The following is a 16,503-nucleotide window of genomic DNA, read 5'->3' as shown; positions in this document are numbered from 1 at the left end:
AGACAAAGAAAAACAACAGGGAAATTTGGGGAAACTTAAGAAAAAAGTAAAGTAAGTAAAGAGAAGAGACAGACAGAGACAGACACACACAGAGAGTCACAGAGAGGGCAGGTGGACAAAAGATTAAAGAAGGTGGCACACAACAACACAGAGAGAGAGACACAGGACACAGTCAGGGACTCACAGTCAGACACCAGCAGCAAAGGAGCAAGCAAGGGTCTCAGATGATCCCACAACTGCAGCCAAAGAGAAGTTTCTAGGCAAGAGGCTTGGGTTTATATAGGTTTGAGATTCCCTCCTTTTGGAGCCCCCACCTTTGCACTCCCCCCACGGCCAACAGGGTGCCAGCTCTCAACAGTACAACAGCCAAGCAGCACACCAGAGCAAAGGACTCATTCTGGCCAATCAAAGGATCAATAGCGCAGCCAATGCAATGCCTGAAAATAGCCTCACAAAATGGATGCCAGGAGCAAAAGTTTCAGGAAGGAGCCACAAAATGGGGGACACACTTTAAACTTGAAAATAACACTCCAGACAGTCAATTGAAGGCAATGGGACATCCGAACCGGCCTGAATTTACCGATCCGGGCCTGATTCGGTTCGGACCTGATCCTCTGAATCTGAGCCGTTTCGGAACGAACCGGTTCGGATCCGAACTGAACCGCACATCCCTATAGTATATACCCCAGGTAGACAGATGTATCTTGCAGAAACCTTGTCGAGGGCTGCAGTAGATCCACCTAAGAATGATGAAGAACAAGTAGAGGGGGAGAGAGTTATACACAAGCTGAATGCGGTAGCTATGCATTCAGAAGGAGTATCTGCTATACAGGAGGCAACAAGTCATGATAGTCAGCTCCAGACAGTAGTGGCTCTTATAAGACAAGGGTGGCCACAATATATGAAAGATGTACCTCTCCTTGCAAAGCCATTTTGGCCTATGAAGGACTTGATGCACTATGAGGATGGTATTATTTATGTAGATGAAAGGGTAGTTATTCCATTGTCCAAGAGGCGAGAAATTCTCCTTCAGTTGCATCAGTCACATCAAGGTGTCCAAAGGACTAGAGCTAGGGCAAAAGAAATAATGTATTGGCCTGGGATGGGCAATGATATTGAAACAACGGTGGGAAACTGTTCAATATGTGCGCATTATGCATCCGGAAACCAAAAAGAGCCACTTATACCACATGAGATTCCTGAATTACCGTGGGGAAAAGTTGGAATAGATATTTTTGAATATGGTTCCTTACCATTTCTTTTGGTGGTGGACTATTATTCAAAGTATCCAGTGGTGTTGAGTTTGCCAGATAAGACGGCAGGAGTGGTGATTACTAGATTGAAAGCGGTGTTTGCTCGCCATGGGATTCCAAGGAGAATTGTGAGTGACAATATGCCATTTGCTGGTCGTGAGTTTAGGCAATTTGCTCAGGAATGGGGTTTTGAACAGTGTTTCAGTAGTCCAGGATATCCCCAGTCTAATGGGATGGCACAGAGAGCAATTTGCTCTATAAAGCAACTCATTAGAAAGGCAGAAGATGCCCAGGTAGATTTATATATGGCATTGCTAGAATATCGGAATACACCTGTCACGGGCATGGAGTATTCACCAGCCCAGATGCTGATGGGTAGAATGTTGAGAAGTAAACTCCCGGTGACTACTGATTTATTATGCCCAAAGATACCTTTTGGGATCTATGAAGGTTTACAGAGAGTTCAGAAGAGGCAAAAATACTTTATGATTGGACTGCAAAGTCTCTTAAGCCCCTGGAAGAAGGAGATGAAGTATGGGTAGAGAATAAAGAAGGGTGGTTTCCTGCGGTGGTAACAAAGAATGGTGATCAACCCCATACATATCAGGTGATGACATCCGAGGGACGTAGTTATTGGTGAAATAGGCGGAAGTTAAGGTATCGCAGGAAGAATGAAGAAGAAAATGATATGAGGGAGGATATCGTACAGAACATGCCTATAGTTACGCAGCATGATCAGTTATCAAACATGTCTAATGGGAGTATGGAAGAGGTCAAGTTAAAAAATGATGTAGTAGATGAGAAACGAGTTGTTCAATCTGAGGAAAGGAGTCCTAGGTACATAACATCACATGGCAGGCGTGTCTTCTCGCCAGAAAGATATATACCTGGATAATTGTTTTATCTTTTTGTGTTCTTCTTTTAATCTGTATACATTTGTATTCATGAATTGTATTCATGATTTTAATGGTATTTTTGTTTTATTTCTTTTATTTTTGTGAGAAGGGAGATGTAATGTGTGTTTTACTTTAAATGGAATTGTTGGGAGGTGTGCTCTTCTAGCACACCTGTAGTTCATGAAAGATACTTAAGGAGCTTGCCTTTGGGGAGAGACAGGCTTTAGCATCTCTGGAGGCCTTATGTGGCTGGCCTGTGTTGTCTTCCTCACCTCTCCTTCTTAGTAATAAAACTGTCTTCCATAAATACAGATTCTTGTGTGTTGGACTCTCTGCTACAACTTAGGACACAGCCCAACATTACAAGCATGACTTGTCCCCATAGCTAAGCAGGGTCTGCCTTGGTTGCATATCAATGGGAGACTTGATGTGTGAGCCCTGCAAGATATTCCCCTCAGGAGATGAAGCTGCTCTGGGAAGAGCAGAAGGTTTCAAGCCTCCCTGGCTTCTCCAAGATAGGGCTGAGAGAGATTCCTGCCTGCAACCTTGGAGAAGCCACTACCAGTCTGTGAAGACAATACTGAGCTAGATAGACCAATGGTCTGACTCAGTATATTGCAGGTTCCTATGTTCCACCTGGTGCTAATTTCCTGAAGCCTGTCAGTCATGCTGAGGGGAGGCTTATGCTGAGCTTCAGCACACAGCCAGCCAATCAGGAGCAGAGGATCTTCCCCCTCCTTCATTCCCTTCTGCAGCAGACACTTTGCTGAGGACACATTGATGTCAAGCTGGCTATCCTCAGGTGGGGAACAAATAGTGTGGTTACAGCATGGAGAGTGTTCTAAGTACCCCCTGGGAGCCCTTCAGGTACCCCTAGGGTACTTGGGTAACCCCTGCAATAGCTCATTAATAAAGAGAGGTGACTTACTGGGATAGTCATTCAAATAATATTCTAAATATTATCTAAATATTTTTAATAATTTTAAGTAAATAGTCTCCTGCTGCCCCTCTTTCTTGGGATCGTTTCACTCCATATTCTCAGTTACTGTCAGGATTGGGTCCCGGGGAGTCACCACAGAGTAGTTTAAAGAGGGCTGATTAGGGAAGCAGGAGTGAGGAGACATACCAGGGACTGGGGTCAATAAGTAACCTGGGAGTGCAAGCCAAGCCAGGGATCAAAATCAAGTCAGAATTCATGAACCAGGGTCAGTAGGCAAGCTATAGGTCAGAGCTGAAAACAAGTAGGCAAACTAGGGATCACAGACAACACCCAAACCAAGAAAACCTTGATACAGAGGCAAAACTGTGCTCCATAGGAGATCCTTCCTTCCAGTTCCTTAGCGATCCAAGGATCCAGAACCTGAGAGCTCTGTGTTCTGGCAAGGCTGTTGCAATCTGGTGATTTGCCACACATGAGGAAGCTGCATGCATCGATTAAGGCTCTTAACCTCAACCCAGTCAGTTCCTGACAATTATTGGGCATCTTCTGCTAGGTTTGGTTGAATCTGCCTTGCTGCATCTATTCACCAAAGACACCTTACTATTTTCTGGATAAAATTGATTTGTTCTCCCAGCAGTCCACAAGAGATAATCTGGATTCTGGATTAGTGCTGTGGTTACTAGAGGCAGTGAAAAGTCCTATAGAATTTATTGTGTTTGTCCACTGACAGTGGACCACTGTGCAAATGTTAGGAGGCCCACATAGGCCCACATTCATACAAACAGTATAGTCAGTGTAATATTGGAAAAGGTGCTGAGTGACCTTGGCCCTCAACTAATTGGTCTTAAATTGTAGCTTCCCCTAAAGTAAATACTCAGGATCCAGTGGGAATGGGATTCAGAAACTGCTGTTAAGTACCATTTTTGACTTACTGAGAGAGATGTGAATATGCTAGCCCTCAATAATAATCCACAATGTTATTGGCAATAAGGAGGAGCCAAGGAGTTGGCTCTTGGACCATGTTATTGAGCCAAAGTCGGATAATAACAGGATTTTGCTTTCATCTCTCCTGTAGGCCTATGAGATATTCCATTGGGTCATGAAACATCTTCCAGGGCCTCTTACAAATTTTTTTTCCGTTCTGGAGGTGACACTTGCATTTGCAAAGAAGCAGATAGAAAACCATAAGGAATTTCAGAGACTGCATGATCCACAGGATTTCATTGATTTCTATCTACTTCAGATGGAAAAAGTAAGTGTTGGCTATATATGTAAACAGTGCTCGTCTGAAGAATAATTACATTCCCTGCTGTGGCTGAACAGCAGCAGATGTGCGGCCTCTATCAAGATTTTCTGGGCCTTATGTTGTATCTGTTGTCCATCTATCTACACATTTATTATTTCCCCCTTTCATCAACCCCCCACCCTTAAAATTCAGCCATGAAAGTAGATTATAATCCCCAGATGAGCATGCATTGACATTACTGGAAGATCTTTTCACAACTGTAATTGTGAGTAAGGCTAAGGCTAAGCTCATTAACATATTGGGCATTAGTTGCCATTTTTTCTTGTACAACAGAAAGCTAGATCTCTACTTAAAGAGATCTAATGATGCCAAACTGGAGTTAAAAGTTGCAGAGGTTGTAACTCCAGTACATTTGAATGTGTGAAACCGTGGTTCCAGGCTGAAAGCCACCTGCGGTTTGCCTCAGCAAATCCCAATTTGAACCTTTGTTTTGCACAAAGGTTTGCTGCCAAGACCTGAGGTTTGGCCATCGAGGTGTTACTTCCAACTCCAGGTGCAGCCCTAACTGCAGTTTTGTGCCGATTTCCAAACCACAATCAGAGGCCGCAGTGCAGACCCGCCTGTGGACTCAGTTGCTCCCTGCCTTCAGTCCTTCTCACTGGCTGCCACTCAAAGAACCAGCCCTGCCCCTCCTGTCAGCTCCCCAGCAATGGCGTTGCCAGGCAGCAGGGACACCACGACACCCCATTGCAGCCTTGCTATCCTCACAATGGGCATTCCCTGTCCCAACTCTGTCCCTTGCTCCCCTCTCCTGACAAGCAGGAGGGAAAGGGGAAAGGATGACAAGACAAACGAGTACTTTGCTCCTCGAGAAGCAAGGAACAGTCATGTATGTTCACAAGCACAAACACTCCATGTGGCAACATAAGCAGGGAACCCCATCGCAGAGCTGCCAGGAGGGGAACATTTGGCATGGTCCCTCCCCCCCCCCCCGCCGTGGTCAGGTTTAAAAGGCAGCTCCAAGCAGGGATCCTGGAACTGCCAAGTTCTATTCTATTTTTCTTACAGATAGGCTGGAGAAGGAGGGCCCAGCCCCTTCCCCTTGGGGATTATTGGTCCCTAGCTTACTCATGGGAGGAGCCATCTGGGAAGAGAAATAAGAGAGTACACTGAAGTACCCTACTCCAACGGACCACTCTCTCACAAGAGTGGCAGACTTTGGAGACTCAACATAGACCCTGGATGCTACATGCAGGAAAGGAGCAGGGACGGGTATTGGGGCAACTGCCGTCATGGTCTTGGTGACTCACTCTAAGTAGCTGTCAAACCATGCACCCTGCCAGCCCATGTGCCCATGTTGGGATGCTCATCCTTGCCCATGGCCCCAAACAGTGATCCCACTGTCCTGGTGCCATTGGAAGCCAGGGCTTCTCTCTTCCACTAATCCCCATGCCAGGAAATCTGCATATGGCACAGAACCATTTCGGACCTGGGAATTTTGAATAGATGTAAAGGAACATCAAAGAATCTGGTGTCTTCGCTGTCTGTGGGCATGCCCTGACACATGCCCCCCTCATGACATGGATAGCCAACATGAGCAGGGCATCCCCTCTCCTGATGGGGAGCAAATAGTTTATGGGGGTGCTACTGTCCAGATTCAAGAGGCTGCCACAAGTGGGGGGTTTTCCCACAGAAAGGTTGGGGAAGGAGAGCTGAGCCCCTTCTCCGGGGAGGACATTTGCTCCCTAAGCGGGGTGTTTGCTCCTTAGGCTTGCTCATGATGAGCAAGGCCAATTGGCAGGGTCAGTAGTGCTCCAGTATTAGGAGAGAGCACTACAACTGTGAAGAGAGATTCATCCGATCCTGGATGGACTGTTCTCTCATGAAGGTGCCAGGCCATGGGGACACCCCCACACCACTCATGAGAAGAACCATCAGAGGGGAGGAGAAAGGATTGCCAAGCAAATTCAGCCATGATGCCAGATGGCAAAACATCCCCTTTCCCAAATACATCTCTCTCATGAGAGTGTCAGGCCATTGGGTCTCTAAATAGAGCTAGGTTGCTGTGTGGAGGAAAGACGTGGGGAGGAGTACCCAGAGACTGCTTTCCTAGTCTTAGTGGCTACCTCCAAGTACCTATCAAAGCATGCCACCTGCAAGCCCATCTGTCCATGTGGACACGCGCACCTTTGCCCATGCCCCTGAATGGAGACCCTGCTGTCCTGGGGCAGCTGGAAACTGGGGGTCCCCTCTCCCATCTTGCCGGTGCCCTGAAAAAGTGACTCTGCTGCCCCTGGGTCACTTAAAGAGGAGGTTCCCCCTCTCCCGGGAATCCATGCGCTACCAGATCTGCATAGGGTGTGACTCTGGACCGGGACTTTGGATTCTGAATGGGATTAAAAGTCCATCCCAGTGTCTTCTCTCTCCCTTCTGCACATAAGTCCAGACCAGGACACATGGAGCACCTAGATGTCCTATGTGTGCATGAATATCTCCACAGGAAATAAGGATGGGAAGGTTTAGCGGGATCTGTTCTATCTTTTACCATTAATAGCTGGGGGCCGCACACAAGTGGGGGGCCCTTCGATGCGCTGGTGGGTGGACTGGCTCAGCTCATGAGCTTGCAGCCCATGGGTGGGGCAGTGCCTACTGGAGAAAGAGATTCTCCAGAAAACTTCCACTGAATAAGACTCAACAGAGTTGAATCCTGCTGACCGGCAGCTTGCTGCCGAGAAGGCCAGTCTTCTGGAGAAGGCTATGTCCTTATAAGGGCGCTCTGGCAATGTGTGCAGCAAAGAAGCAGTTCTTTTCTGCCCACATTGCTTCTACCAACTCATGTCTAGTGGAGTTGTTTAGGGTTCTGAGAGGGCTAGTGCATGCCCCTCATCCCCTGAATTAATATTTGGATCCATCAGTTATACCCATTGTGACATTTTAAATGAGTTTTCCACAGATAAAATATGATCTTCTTGTATTTGAACTGAACTAGACTCTACAGTTACCACAGAGTCTATGGTGGAGGTCTCCAGCAGCTCCTCTTGTATGATTAAATTGGATCAGTTTGTGACTCCCAAGGATGTGGACAAAATACTTGGGACACTGCACCCTACCACCTGTTCTCTTGACCCTTGCCCAACATGTCTTATACGATCTAGCAGTGAGGTTATTGGAGTGGGTCTTGATAAGATCATTAATGCTTCTCTGAGAGAGGGCAGGATTAGACCACTCTTGAAGAGGCCTGCATTGGATCCCTCAGAACTGGGCAATTGTAGGCCTGTCTCCAATGTCCCATGGTTGGGCAAGGTGATTGAGAGGGTGGTAGTCTCAGCTCCAGGCTGTCTTGGAGGAAGCGGATTATCTGGACCCATTTCAAATTGGCTTTCGGGCAGGCTATGGGGCTCAGATGGCCCCAAGAGTCAGCCTCTTGGTTGATCTCCAATTAGGAATTGACAGGGGGATGTGATTCTGTTGATCCTTTTGGATCTTTCGGTGGCTTTCGATACCATCAACCAGGCCTGCACAACTCAAATGACCTGGCGGGCCGAAACCAACCGTGACTTGGTTCATGGGGGCCGAGGTCAATTCCTAGGGTGCTGATTATTAGAGTAACACTTAATATCAGTCAATCAACCAATCAACCAAATTAAAGAGAAATGAATTAAAAATGAATTTAATCAATATTTAACTTTTGATGTTCTGGCAGACCAAGATTGATTTAAATTAATATGAAATAAGTTGAATTAAAATTCATTCTAATAATATAAATATTATACAATCTGTACAAAATACATAATAAAATGCATTGTTCTTCCTTTCCACCTCTGCCAAATCATCACACAAAACATGGAAGAGAACTTCTCATAATTTTGGAAAAGAAGGGAGAAGGGGTAAGAAAGATGGAAAGGATGCAGCAGGAGGCTTGGCTTGAGAGAGAGAGAATGGAGCTGTGTGTGTGTGTGTGTGCGTGCATGTGCGCGCGTGAGAGAGAGAGAGAGAGAATGGAGCAGTCTTGATGGGTGAGAGAGAGACTTAAGAGACTTAAGACTTAACTGTGCAGGCGCACCTTGCAGTTGGGAAGCAATGCTGGGCCAAATGGCAGGCCCGAGTGTCGCTCTGGTTTCTGCCGTTGTGCGCCACTGCTGCCATGAGGGAGGGTAAGGAAGAACACCTGCACCCCTGCAGCCATCTACTCAGCCGCAGAGCGGCTGGAATTTGGGGGGGGGGGTTAAGCAGCAGGGGGAGGAAGGGGAAATAGTCCCGGGGGCCAGGAAAAAAGGCCTCGCAGGCCGCATCCAGCCCCCAGGCCGCATGTTGTGCAGGCCTGCCATCAACCATGATATCCTCCTGAGGTGCCTGTAGGGGTTGGGAGTGGGCTTTGCAGTGGTTCTGCTCCTACTTCTCAGGTAGGTTCCAGATGGTGTCGCTTGGAGTCTGCTGCTCTTCAAAACAAGAGCTCCGGTATGGAGTTCTGCAAGGCTCCATACTGTCTCCAATGCTTTTTAACATTTACATGAAACCACTGGAAGAGATCATCAGGGGATTTGGTGCAGGGTGTTATCAGTATGCTGATGACATCCAAATCTATTTCTCCATGTCAGCGTCATCAGGATATGGCCTTAAGTTCCCTAAATGCCTGCCTGAAGGTGGCAATGGGCTTGATGAGGGAGAACAAACTGAGGCTGGATCCAAGCAAGACAGAGGTGCTCATTGTGGGAAGTCGAAACTTAGGAAGTGGCTTAGGTCTGCCTGTTCTGGATGAGGTACACTCCCCCAGAAAGAGCAGGTAAAAAAGAAAGAGTCTGGGAGTAGGTCTGGACCCATTCCTCTCCCTGGTTTCTCAGGTGAAGGCAGTGGCCAGGAGGGCTTTCTATTAGCTTCGGCTGATACACCAGCTACATCCATTTCTGGAGATAAACAACCTTAAAACAGTGGTGCATATGCTGGTAACATCCAGGCTTGACTGCTGCAATGTGCTCTGCATTGGGCTGCCTTTGTACATAGTTCAGAAACTGCAGTTAGTACAGAATGTAGCAGCCAGGTTGGTCTCCGGGGTTAAGAGAAGAGAGCTGATCTTGTGGTTACAAGCATGACATAGGGGATGGAGCTGCTCTGGGAACTGCATCTAGGTACCAAGCTCCTTCCCTGGCATCTCCAAGACAGGGCTGAGAGAGATTCCTGCCTGCAACCTTGGAGAAGCTGCTGCCAGTCTGTGTAGAGCTGAACAACACAAATGCCCCAGTGGGCCGGAATGAACCACAACTTGGTTCAGCACATCAATTATTGGATTAAAATTAATTATTAAGAATATTAAAGCAAGGAGCAGAGGGTTGGAGTCAGGCAGGAAGGTGAGGGGAAAGACGGATGAAGGATGGTGTCAGTAGCAGTGGGACCAGTAAGGCAGGTGGGGGGCATCTGGTCTCAAGCAGCCAATTGTGTTGAGCCACTGCTGCTTGCCAGTGGGACAGGCCAAGAGCTCTTCATGGTTCTTGCTGTCACTGTAGAACGTTCCTTCTTGGGGGCCAACACAGAAGTCCTCGCGGGCCGGATCTGGCCCTTGGGCCTTATGTTGTGCAGGCCTGGCCCAACAATACTGAGCTAGATGTACCTATAGTCTGACTCATTATGTTGTAGTTTCCTGTGTTGCCTGAAGAAATCATTTTACAGCCATCTTAAAAGAACTACACTGGCTACCAATAGGTTTCTGGGCAAAATGCAAAGTGCTGGTTATTACCTATAAAGCCCTAAATGGCTTGAGTCTGAGGTATTTAAGAGAATGCCACCCCCTTCATCAACCCCACTCTTTGTTAAGATCATATGGGGAGGTATGATTGCAGTTGCCACCGGCTTGGTTGGTGGCGACCCAATACCGGACCTTTTCTAGAGTTGCCCCAGGACTCTGGAATGTGCTTCCTAACGAAATTAGTTTCCCCTTCTCTGAATGCTTTTAAGAAGGACCTAAAAACATACCTGTTTAGTTAGGCTTTTAGTTTATAGTTGTATAGCTTTGGTTTTAGTGTTTTTATTGTTTTTTAAATTGTTTTAATTATGTTAATGTTTTATTTTTATTTATTTATTACATTTTATATACCACTCTTCCTCCAAGGAGCCCAGAGCGGTGTACTACATACTTAGGTTTCTCCTAACAACAACCCTGTGAAGTAGGTTAGGCTGAGAGAGAAGTGACTGGCCCAGAGTCACCCAGCAAGTATCATGGCTGAATGGGGATTTGAACTCGGGTCTCCCTGGTCCTAGTCCAGCACTCTAACCACTACACCATGCTGGCTCTCTCTTAATGGTTTCATGTTGTCAATGAGCCAGGGACCTTTTTGTATGGGGCGGTATGCAAATGTAATAAACAAACAAACAAAGCCTCTAAATACCAGATGCAGCAGCAGGAGAGAGGGTATGCTATACTATATTACACATGTCCTTAAAGTTTTTCTGCATCAAAGTCATGTGGGGGGGGCAGGAGGAGAGGAAAGTAGGGGACTTTTTCAAATTTTGGCCCTGGGCATTGGTATGCCCCTGCATATATTTTGATGGTTATAAGCTGCCCCTTCAGGATCAGAGGCAGCTTGCTAACCCATGGGGTACAGGGTTCTGTTGTTTCTGAGGTATTCTGAGTGTGGATTCTATGATAGCAAATTAGAGTGGATTCATGGTGTCTCATTGAAAATCTCATTTGCTATCATAGAATAGGTAGCTTCCTTGCCCACCCTAGGAACTATCAGCCACCACACTGCACTCTACGACACCCCTTTCCCCCCGACGTGAAGCTATACACAGAGGCGGATTAATGTAGTAGCAAATGTAGCATTTGCTATGGGCCCCACGTTTTTGAGGGCCCCGCATGCCCAGCTTCCAACTGGGAATTAAAGTTAAAACTTTACCTGTTTTATTTGGTCCATATTAGATAAAATATCCCTTTTCTGCTAAATGTGCCTTTTAAGAGAATGTCCAGCACAGCATCTGTCCAGTGGCTGTTGCTGGTGCCTACCACATTTTTCTTTTTAGAGTGTGAGCCCTTTGGAGACAGAGAAGCATCAATCCACTGTTTATTTTTCTATGTAAACCACTCTTTGATTGAAACTTTGATTGAAAAACGGTATATAAATGTTCACTGTTGTTGTAGTAAGTGTGAGTTTGTGGCTTGGTCTCTCATACTCCAAAATATAGCAAATGAAAAAAATTGAATTACATTACTATGCAAGTAAATAATTTACGTTTTAATATTTATGTACATTAAAAAAAAAAATTAGGGCCCCTTTATAACATATGCTACAGGCCCCGCACTGGCTTAATCCGGCCCTGGCTATACATTTGCTGCAATCCTCATTATTCTCTATGAGGAATTCAAAAATACTTTTAACAATTCACCAATAATCAGAGGAGTGTCCAATTGCCTTGGGATTTTTTGGGTGGTAGGAACCCCTGTCTGTCTACCACCCACCCCGCTTTTGTGCCCCTAGGTGCTACACAATAGGGGATATGGACTGGTTCAGGTCCCATTATACTCTATGTGAAAAATAATTAAAAATATTTCAAATATTCATAATAAATAATAGGGGTGTATGATTGCTTCAGGGTTTGCATGGTTGTTGGCACCCATGGGTGCTCCACAATATGTAATAATGGCCTGGTTTGAGTCCCATTATATCCTATGAGAAAAAAATATAAATAATTTTCAAAAATTCATAAAAAACCGTACGAGTGTCCGATTGCTTTGGGGTTTGGGTGACCGGTACCCCTGGGAGCCAGCTACCATGCTCCCAATTTTCAGGGGTCTGAACTGGTCAGAACCAGTCCAAACCGGTTCAAAACGAACCACCCCCAGGAGGTTCGGTTTGGATCCGAATCTCCTAACCAGAACCGGTTCAGATCCAAACCGGTTCGGATCCGAACCGGTTCGCACATCCCTAACTGTGAGGTGCGCCTGCAGTTTAGAGATCGTTGCAATCCTGTGATGTCACTGGCTTGCGACCATCACAACTGTGCAGGCGTGCCTCACAGTTGCTTCAAGATGCTGGCCCGAACAAATGGGGCTAGAATATCTCCTGCTCCCACTCCACTGCCTCTGGGCAAGGGAGGAGAAGGGAAAAGTACTACTTCACTCCCTCGCCATAGCCACCCCTTGGCCATGGTAAGATAATTTGAAAAAGCAGAGCTTTGTTAGGGTGCTCCCCCCAAAGGAGGTTTGGGGGTGGGCCTCGCGCACGGTGTGGCCTCATGGCTGGGCAGTCCAGGTGCCCAATTTACCTTGGTTCACCCCTGTCCAGCAGGGCTTTTCTTATGTTCTTAAAACACATTAATGCAATGCAGCTGCTTTTGTTAAGAATGGGTAACTTAAATAGGCAGAGGCTACATGCTGTTTGAAATGTGAGTGGTAAGTTTAGGTTTTGAGAGATGGAGTGTGTGAGAGGGTGCTCTCCTGTGTTGGTCACTACAACTTATGTGGTTAGTAGTGAGGATGGAATTTCTAGAATAATTGGAATACATCTCCACTATGCTCCATGTATCAGGAAGGAAGAAAACAGTGATTGGCTTCTGTCCAAATGGTGAAAAAACACTACCAATTCTTGTGTTCATGGGCAGACAAATAAAAAAGGGTACCTGGCTGGGGCTCTGCTGTAAAAGTGGAGTAAAAGATAGAAAAATATACAGAAGGAGAAGGAAAGAAACTGTGGGGAATTGCAAAAAGGGGCTATATCTACCTGTCTTGCAGCAATGCTCGCACTGTAGGGCATGGTTGGAGATCTGACTGCAAAGGGGACTCTGGACACTAGGGATGTACACGGTCCAGAGCAATCCGGACTGGCACCGAAGGGGGGCCTTCCTTTTAGGGCGGGGAGGGCTTACTTACCCCTCCTGCCTCTTTGTCCCCTCCAGCGCCCGTATTCCACAGAGTAACGGGGCGCTGGAAACCAGCCGTGCCCCCCCCGCCCCCCCCCCCGCCGCGAGCAGATTAAGCCCAAAACTAACACTGCCACCATCGCCGGCCAGCCCTCCCTCCCTCCCAGCCGCCCGCCCGCCCGAGTCCTCACCCATGCTGCTGGCAACAAAGAGAGGAGCTACCGAATTTGTTGCCAGCAGCATGGGTGAGGACTCGGGCGGGTGGCTGGGAGGGAGGGAGGGCTGGCGGCGGCGGCGGCGGCAGTGTTAGTTTTGGGCTTAATCTGCTTGCGGCGGGGGGGCGGCTGGTTTCCAGCGCCCGTTACTCTGTGGAATACGGGCGCTGGAGGGGGCAAAGAAGCAGGAGGGGTAAGCAAGCCCTCCCGCCCTTAAAGAAATACCCCCCACCCGGACCTGGACCAGCCAGGTCCGAACCGGTCCGGCAGTTCGGCCATTCTTTAGAATGGCCTCCGGACCAGTTCGGACACACCCCTACTGGACACCTAAGTTAATAGATTGAAGGAGCCCCACCCCAAAAAAGGAATTGAGGGACCCCCCCCCAAAAAAATAGTTATTTCAGCTCCGAGTTTCTCAGGGTTGGGAATCTCTAGGACTTATCCATTCACCAATATCCATTCACCTTATCCATTCACCAATTCACAATTCACCAATAATCAGAGGAGTGTCCAATTGCCTTGGGATTTTTTGGGTGGTAGGAACCCCTGTCCGTCTACCACCCACCCCGCTTTTGTGCCCCTAGGTGCTCCACAATAGGGGATATGGACTGGTTTGGGTCCCATTATACTCTATGTGAAAAATAATTAAAAATATTTCAAATATTCATAATAAATCATAGGGGTGTCTGATTGCTTCAGGGTTTGATGGTTGTTGGCACCCATGGGTGCTCCACAATAAGTAATAATGGCCTGGTTCGAGTCCCATTATATCCTATGAGAAAAAAATATAAATAATTTTCAAAAATTCATAAAAAACCGTACGAGTGTCCGATTGCTTTGGGGTCTGGGTGACAGGTACCCCTGGGTGCCAGCTACCATGCTCCCAATTTTCAGGGGTCCAAACCAGTCCGAACCAGTTCAAAATGAACCACCCCTGGTTCAGTTCGAATCCGAACTGAAACGGGGGTGGTTCGGTTCGGATCTGAACCTCCGAACCAGAACCGGTTCGGATCCAAACCGGTTCAGATCCAAACCGGTTCGCACATCCCTACAGAGCAGTAGCAAGAAAAACAAGTTAAAATGCAGGCAGTTGCAGGTGAGGGCAGGAAGAGAGTCTCTGGTGGCCCCCAGAAGCCCTATGAGTACTGGCGGCTGAGGAGCAATCGTCCTTACATGCTCCATAACAGCCTCATGCCTGGATGAGTAGCCATGCATTGACAGACCTATCCCACATGAATTTATTATTGCATTCTAGCTAGCAATCTTCTATGTTTTGTTGATTAGAAGTTTTTCCCAGTGGGGCTCCTGCAGAGATTGTGGGGAGGGGGTGGAGTCAGAAGGGAAAGGGAAAGGAGAAGGAGAAAAATGGAGTTGTTTGTTTGTTTGTTTGTTTGTTTTTATATTTCTATACCGCCTTTCGTTAAAAAACAACACCAAGGCGGTTTACAAAAATTAAAACATATAATAAAAAAGCAATTAAAAAACATCAAGCTAAAAACATATAAAAACAGCCATAAAAACAATACAACAGATAAAAACACACTGAAGCTGCAGTAAAAACAATTATGTAAAAGCCTGGGTAAAAAGCCAAGTCTTTACAAGCTGTCTAAAACCCGTGATGGAGTCCGAGGAACGAATGGCCACTGGGAGAGCATTCCAGAGTCTAGGAGCAGCAACAGAGAAGGCCCTGTCCTGAGTGCACGACAGCCGGGCCTCCCTCATTGTCAGCACCTGGAGCAGGGCCCCCTCAGATGTCCTCGTCAAGCGGGCAGCAACCCTTGGGAGCAGGCGGTCCCTCAAATACCCCGGGCCCAAACCGTTTAGGGCTTTAAAGGTCAAAACCAGAACCTTGAATTGGACCCGGAAATGAACCGGCAGCCAGTGCAGCTCTTTCAAAATGGGGGTGATATGTTCCCAACAGGCAGCTCCGGATAAAACCCTCGCTGCCGCGTTTTGCACTAGCTGAAGTTTCCGGATATTCTTCAAGGGCAGCCCCACGTAGAGCGCGTTACAGTAATCCAGCCGCGACGTGACTAAGGCATGGGTAACTGTGGCCAGATCTGCCTTCTTGAGAAAGGGACGCAGCTGGCGCACCAGCCGAAGCCGTGCAAAGGCACCCCCAGCCACCGCCTCCACCTGAGCTTCCAAAAGCAGAGCCGGGTCCAGTAGTACCCCCAAGCTGCGTACTTGCTCCTTCAAGGGGAGTGCAACCAAGCTGCGTACTTGCTCCTTCAAGGCGGTTTTAATGTAAACCGCCCTGAGCCTTTTCGAAGTCTGGTATAAAAGTTTTAATAATAAATAATAAATAAATAAATAATAACCCCATCCAGAACCGGTAGAATCTCCTCATCCCTATTGGCTCTCCTACTGACCAACAGTACCTTCGTCTTATCCGGATTCAATTTCAGTTTGTTAGCCCACATCCAACCCATCACGGCCTCCAGCCTCCGATTCAGGACATCCGCCGCCTCCCTAGGATCAGATGACAAGGAGAGATAGAGCTGAGTGTCATCCGCATATTGCTGACAACTTAGTCCAAGTCCCCGGATGACCTCTCCCAGCGGCTTCATGTAGATGTTCAACAGCATGGGGGACAAGACCGATCCCTGCGGGACCCCACAGGCCAACAGCCACGGGGCCGAGCAGTAGTCCCCCAGCACCACCTTCTGGACCCTCCCCCCAAGAAAGGACCGGAACCACTGCAATGCAGTGCCTCCGATTCCCACACTCGAGAGGCGGCCCAGAAGGATACCATGGTCGATGGTATCGAACGCCGCCGAGAGGTCCCACAGAATCAACAGGGACGCACTCCCCCTGTCTAGTTCCCAGCATAGGTCATCCACTAGAGCGACCAAGACAGTCTCAGTCCCATACCCGGGGCGGAAGCCAGATTGAAAAGGGTCCAGATAATCTCTATCATCCAAGATCCTCTGCAGCTGGGACGTCACCACACGCTCCATCACCTTGCCCCAAAAGGGAAGGTTAGACACAGGTCTATAGTTATCCAGGTTGGAGGAATTAAGGGAGGGATTTTTTTAGTAGAGGTCTTACCACCGCCTCCGTGAGGCATGATGGCATCCTGCCCTCCCTTAATGAAGTATTA

General features: G+C 47.5%; 1 protein-coding gene across 3 annotated transcripts in view; it reads left to right on the top strand.

The window, feature by feature from the left end:
* LOC128350406 (cytochrome P450 2J4-like) overlaps positions 1-16,503 on the top strand; it is a 93,777-nt gene that overhangs the window by 36,840 nt on the left and 40,434 nt on the right. For all 3 annotated transcript variants that reach the window (XM_053308674.1, XM_053308675.1, XM_053308676.1), the window contains one exon: positions 4,165-4,341. In XM_053308674.1, coding sequence (XP_053164649.1) covers positions 4,165-4,341 — 177 coding nt within the window. The remainder of the gene's footprint in view (positions 1-4,164; positions 4,342-16,503) is intronic.

Source organism: Hemicordylus capensis, chromosome 3, assembly GCF_027244095.1.
Source record: "Hemicordylus capensis ecotype Gifberg chromosome 3, rHemCap1.1.pri, whole genome shotgun sequence".
NCBI lineage: Eukaryota > Metazoa > Chordata > Lepidosauria > Squamata > Cordylidae > Hemicordylus > Hemicordylus capensis.
The sequence above is the reverse complement of the archived record's forward strand: the minus strand, read 5'-3'. Positions and strand labels throughout refer to the sequence as shown.